Source organism: Budorcas taxicolor, chromosome 10 (assembly GCF_023091745.1).
Source record: "Budorcas taxicolor isolate Tak-1 chromosome 10, Takin1.1, whole genome shotgun sequence".
In the NCBI taxonomy this organism is placed as follows: Eukaryota; Metazoa; Chordata; class Mammalia; order Artiodactyla; family Bovidae; genus Budorcas; species Budorcas taxicolor.
Genome location: NC_068919.1, coordinates 28,479,590 through 28,486,028, shown reverse-complemented (window position 1 = coordinate 28,486,028; position 6,439 = coordinate 28,479,590). Strand labels below are relative to the sequence as shown.

The 6,439-nt window shown below is 45.4% G+C and overlaps 1 protein-coding gene across 1 annotated transcript; it reads left to right on the top strand.

Annotated features, from left to right (window-relative positions):
• Positions 1–3,088: 3,088 nt before the first annotated feature.
• GREM1 (gremlin 1, DAN family BMP antagonist) lies at positions 3,089–3,643 on the top strand. Its single transcript, XM_052647212.1, has one exon. The coding sequence runs from the start codon at positions 3,089–3,091 to the stop codon at positions 3,641–3,643; it is 555 nt and encodes a 184-aa protein (XP_052503172.1).
• Positions 3,644–6,439: the final 2,796 nt, after the last annotated feature.

Sequence of the window (6,439 nt, the reverse complement as noted above, 5' to 3'; positions counted from 1 at the left end):
AGTCCCTGTTCACTTTCTGCCATTAGAGGAGTATCATCTGCATATCTGAGGTTATTTCTCCTGGCAGTCTTGATTCCAGCCTGTGATTCATCTAGCCTAGCATTTTGCATCATGTACTCTGCATATAGTTAAATAAGCAGAGTGACAATACACAGCCTTGTCCTCCTCCTTTCCCAGTTTAGAACCAGTCAGTTGCTCCATGTCCAGTTCTAACTGTTGCTTCTTGACCCACATACAGGTTTCTCAAGAGACAGGTAAGGCAGTCTGGTACTTCCATCTCTTTAAGAATTTTTCAGTTTGTTGTGATCCAAACTATCAAAGGCTTTAGCATAGTCAATGAACCAGAAGTAGATGCTTTTCTGGAATTCCCTTCCTTTCTCTATGATCCAACAAATGTTGGCAGTTTGATCTCTGGTTCCTCTTCCTTTTCTAAATCCTGGTTGTACATCTGGAAGTTCTTGGTTCATGTACTGCTGAAGCCTAGCTTGAAGGATTTTGAGCAGAGTGACCTTGCTAGCATGTGAAACACACACAATTGTGCAGTAGTCTGAACATTCTTTGGCAATGCCCTTCTTTGGGATTGGAATGAAAACTGACTGAGTTTTCTAAACTTGCTGACACACTGGAGGCTTCCCTGGTGGCTCAGACAGTAAAAAATATGCCTGCAATGCAGGAGACCTCAGGAAGATCCCCTGGAGAAGGGAATGACTACCCACTCCAGTATTCTTGCCTGGAGAATTCCATAGCCAGAGGAGTCTGGCAGGCTACAGCCCATGGGGTCTCAAAGAATCTGACACGACTCATGACTGAGCAACTTTTTTCGAGTGCAGCACTTTAACAGCATCAACTTTTAGAATTTTAAATAGCTCAACTGGAATTCCATCACCCGCATTCACTTACTTTACACTTCAGGATGTCCAGCTCTAGGTGAGTGACCACACCATCATGGTTACCTGGTCATTAAGACCTTTTCTCTACAGTTCTTCTGTGTATTCATGTCACCTTTTCTTAATCTCTTCTGTTTCTGGGAAGTCCTTACCATTTCTGTCCTTTATCATGCCCATCCTTGCATGAAACGTTCCCTTTATATCTTGAAGAGATTTCTAATTTTTCCCGTTCTATTTTTTCCTCTATTTCTTTGCATTTTTCTCTTAAGCACCCCGCTCTTTTTTTTTTTTTTTTTTAATTTTCCCTTGTTATTCTCTGTAACTTTGCATTCATTTGGGTATATCTTTCCCTTTACCCTTGCCTTCTTTTCTTTTCTCAGTTATTTTAAAGCGTCCTAAGAAAACCATTTGCCTTCTTGCATTTCTTTTTCTTTGGGATGGTTTTGGTCACTGCCTCTTGTACAATGTTATGAACCTCCAATCGTGGTTCTTCAGGCACTCTACCAGATCTAATACCTTGAATCTATTGATCACCTCCACTGTATAATCATAGGGATTTGATTTAGGTCATACCTGAATGATATAGTGGTTTTCCCTACTTTCTTCAGTTTAAGCCTGAATTTTGCAACGAGGTGCTCATGATCTGAGCCACAGTCAGCTCCCAGTCTTATTTTTGCTGACTGGATAGAGCTTCTCCATCTTCAGCTGCAAAGAACATAATCAGTCTGATTTCATTATTGACCATTTGGTGATGTCCATGTGTAGAACTATCTCTTGGGTTGTTGGAAAAGAGTGTTTGCCATGACCAGCATGTTCTCTTGACAAATCTCTGTTAGCCTTTGCCCTGCTTCATTTTGTACTCTAAGGCCAAACTTGCCTGTTACTCCAGGTACTTCTTGACTTTACTTTTGCATTCCAATCCCCCATGATGAAAAGGACTGTGTGTGTGTGTGTGTGTGTGTGTGTGTGTGTGTGTTAGTTCCAGAAGGTGTTGTCAGTCTTCACAGAACTGGGCAACTTCAGCTTCTTCAGCACCAGTGGTTGGGGCATAGACTTGGATTACTATGATGTTGAATGTTTTGCCTTGGAAATGAGCCAATGAACCAAGATCATTCTGTCATTTTTGAGGTTGCACCCAAGTACTGCATTTCAGATTCTTTTGTTGACTATGAAGGCTACTCCATTTCTTCTAAGGGATTCTTGCCCACAGTAGTAGATATAATGGTCATCTGAATTAAAGTCGCCCATTCCGGTCCATTTTAGTTCACGGATCTCTAAGATGTTGATGTTCAATCTTGCCATCTCCTGCCTGACCATGTCCAATTTACCTTGATTTGTGGACCTAACATTCCAGGTTCCTATGTAATATTGTTCTTTACAGCACTGGAGTTTACTTTCACCACCAGACACATCCCACAACTGCAAGTCATTTCTGCTTTGGCTCAGCCACTTCATTCTTTCTGAAGCTGTTAGTAATTGCCCTCTGCTCTTCCCCCGTAGCCTACTGGACACCGTCTGACCTGGGCAGGTGGGGGGAATCATATTCTGGTGTCATATCTTTTTGCCTTTTTGTATGGCTCATGGGTGGGTTCCCTGGTGGCTCAGTGGTTTAGAATCTCCTTGCAGTGCAGGAGACTCAGGAGATGCAGGTTCCATTCCTGGGATGGGAAGATCCCCTGTAGGAGGAAATGGCAACCCACTCCAGTATTTTTGCCTGGAGAATCCCAGGAACAGAGGAGCCTGGTGGGCCACAGTCCATAGAGCCGCAAATAGTCCAACACGACTGAGTGAGTGAACACACACGCACACTGTTCATGGGATTTTCAGGCAAGAATACTGGAGTGGGTTGCTATTTCCTGCTGCAGGAGATCTACCCCTACCCAGGGATTGAACCTGTGTCTCCTGAGTCTCCTGCATTGGCAGGCAGATTCTTTACCACTCAGCCACCTTAGAATTCCCAGTTGAGTCCGTATCTTGGCTTATTTGCTGTATAACTCTGGATGAGCTAATTCATGGCTTCATGGGTCAGAGGGTAATGAGAATAGCAGTACCTAATTCCTGCAGATATTGTGAAAACAAGAGAAATCACTTACATCAAGTGTTTACCAAGTGCCTGATAAAATACTGGCTGTTTTATTAATGCTTTTGTTAATTAACTTTTCCATTTTTCATGCCTCCTCTCTCTGTCTCCTCTCTTTAGCATGAGCCGCACAGCCTACACTGTGGGAGCCCTGCTTCTCCTCTTGGGGACCCTGTTGCCAGCTGCTGAGGGGAAAAAGAAGGGGTCCCAAGGGGCTATTCCCCCACCAGACAAGGCCCAGCACAATGACTCCGAGCAGACTCAGTCTCCCCAGCAGCCTGGCTCCAGGAACCGGGGGCGGGGCCAGGGGCGGGGCACCGCCATGCCCGGAGAGGAGGTGCTGGAGTCCAGCCAGGAGGCCCTGCATGTGACCGAGCGCAAATACCTGAAGCGAGACTGGTGCAAAACCCAGCCGCTGAAGCAGACCATCCACGAGGAGGGCTGCAACAGCCGCACCATCATCAACCGCTTCTGCTACGGCCAGTGCAACTCCTTCTACATCCCCAGGCACATCCGGAAGGAGGAGGGCTCCTTTCAGTCCTGCTCCTTTTGCAAGCCCAAGAAATTCACCACCATGATGGTCACGCTCAACTGTCCTGAACTCCAGCCACCCACCAAGAAGAAGAGGGTCACGCGTGTCAAGCAGTGTCGTTGTATATCCATCGATTTGGATTAAAGCCAGGCACACCCAGCCTGTCCTTGGGATGCAGGCCCCAGGCGGGCCCAGAGACAGACCTCAATCAACCTGATTCTTACTTGGCTTAAACCTAGCGGCAAGAAGGACCACCAGCTGCCACCTCCCAGGAGCCTGCTAGTGCGTAGTTTGTGTGCCTGAGTGTTTGTGGGTGCCTGTGGGTGTTTGCAGACACCAGAGGAAACACAGTCTCTGCTAGAGGGCACTTCCTAGTATGTAAATGTATCTGCTTCCTTGCGGGATGACACAGAAAACCCGAGCTACTACCCCAGGCACTTTGGGGGGAGGGGGTGGTGGGCAGGCTGTGGTCTGGGTCTGCCTTGGTCTTCCAGGTGCCCTCCTGGGGACCAGATCCTCCCTTCCAAATGAATATTAATGGAGAGGCTTCTCTGAGGGCATGAGACCTGTTTTGTGCTGCCCTGGCCTTGGAAAAGATGTTTTACCCTGTGCTTGCTTCCCTCCTTCCTCTTCCCTCTCACAGTCCATCCCTTCTTAGGATCTCAGTGACTGTTTCTGTCCACCACCTTCCCTGTCAAGGGTTCTAAAGCAACTTGCTTGATCATAGGTGCAAGTGTTTCCTATTTGGGGAAGACCTTTCAGACTGTGGCGGAAGCTGACGGTGCAAGGGCAAGAAGGATAGAGGGCTGAGAGAAGAGAGAGATTGCAGGTGAGGCCCATTTGGTCCAGCAAAATTCGGGCGGGAGATGGGCAGAGCGTGGAAAGGCCAACCTCCAAACACAGTGAGACCCATGCTTTAGCAAATTTTTCCCCTGATGTTTAAAGAAGAGAAATAGAATTGCCAAAAAATCATTAACTTTGGCAGTCACTGTGACTGTTGAAATTAGCTGTAACTCAATACCAAACTTAAAACATAAATATTGACCACTCCTATTTTCAGAACCAAGTGAGTGAAACCAAAACAGCCCCTCCTGCTTTGCCCCTCAGATGGACAAAAGATGTAATTCAGAAACTCCTACACAGGAATAGGAAAAAGACAAAAACCTCATAAGCGAAAGGTCTTATTATCTGTCCTTTTGGCTGAGTTATCATCACCTTTTCCCCGGTTCATTGTTTCTGTGTGGTGCTTCTGAGAACCACAGTCCTGTTGGATAAAGATACTGTCTTTGCTGAGTGTACCTGACAGTGAGGGACCCGGCTGAGATAAGAGAGTTTAGGGCCTGCTCCTTTCCACTCATTTGGGGTCGGTTTTAGCCATCGTTAGGAGACTGAGCCGGAGAAGGCAATGGCAACCCACTCCAGTATTCTTGCCTGGAGAATCCCGGGGACGGGGGAGCCTGGTGGGCTGCCGTCTATGGGGTCACACAGAGTCGGACACGACTGAAGTGACTTAGCAGCAGCAGCAGCAGCAGCAGCAGCAGGAGATTGAGCTGGAGAGCAGAGCAGAGTAAGGCAAGGAAGGCAGTTGCTTCTGGCTAAGGAGTACTTAAAAGGCAGGGAGGAGATGTAAGGCGTATGACCTGCACTTCTTCCTTCACCCTCTGAGGATCTAAGGGAAACCCCAGTTAAGAAATCAGAGCATTTGTGTGCATTAGCTGTCCTACTGCTGGTATGATTTATGTAACATTATAGCCACTCGGAACCTACCGGTAGTTGCTGTTCTCTGATTAAACTTGGGTTATTTGCAGTGCCTATTTAGGATTTATCTAATGGCCAAAGTGCAGGGTGGGGAAACCTTCCTGCATTTTGGATTTGGCCAACCTGCTTTCTTCAAGCCTGAGCTTTTATATGTAAACCACCCCACCCCCGTACTCTTTTTGCCTTGCATCTTCTCAATCTCACCAGCCAAGTCATGTGTAACATGGGAAACAAACACCATGGACTTGCATTTAGGCTGCCCATGAAGGCTCTCGCGTTCAAAGAATCATTGCAACTAAAGAGGCTGCTTTTATTTTATTTTTGTTTTGGTCCAGTGCTCTCCCCACTAACAACTAAATAGGAACCATACTTTGAAGCAGAAAGTCATCTTGAACACCCAAAATATTGTCTAATTTTAAAACGTTGAAACTCACTACTGATGATTCTACGCTAGGAGAATTTGTGCTAACACGTAGTCTGTGCATTTCACATCCACGGTAGCCCCTGCCCCAAATCCTTCTATCGTCCACATCCTCCAACAATAAAGCACAGAATGGATTTAATTAAGCATGCAAATACTAAGCTAGAATTTTGAGGGTGGGAGAGAAGAAAGGAGAAGGAGCTGAAAATATACAACCACACTAGAGAGGAAAAATGACATTCAGAACCGGCAGACACCAAATCTCTCTTGTTTCAATTGCCACAAGCTTGCAATTTTGTTAAAAAGAGATGACTTAAGTTGGCAGCAGGAATCTTCTTTTAGTAGCTTGTACCACAGTTTTGCATGTAAGTTGGATTTGGCTAAAGTGAAGAGAATTTGCTCAAAATGAACTTCACTGGGATAATAAGCAACATAATTGCCCTAAAAGCACAGCACTACCCAAAGAAGGGGATGTCTGCTTTTCTTTTTGTGCCTATATTAAAACTAGCCCAAGTCCCATGCATCTTCCAACATTTATTGAAAGTGCCATATCTGTTAATATTGTATTGGAGTCACTGATGATGTAATGATATGTTTTTTTCATTACTATAGTAGAATTTTTATGGCAAGATATTTGTGATCTAGATCTTTCCTATTAAAATAATGCCAAACACCAAATATGAATTTTATGATGTACACTTTGTGCTTGGCATTAAAAGAGAAAAACACACATCCTGCGTCTGTAAGTTGTTTTTTGTTAT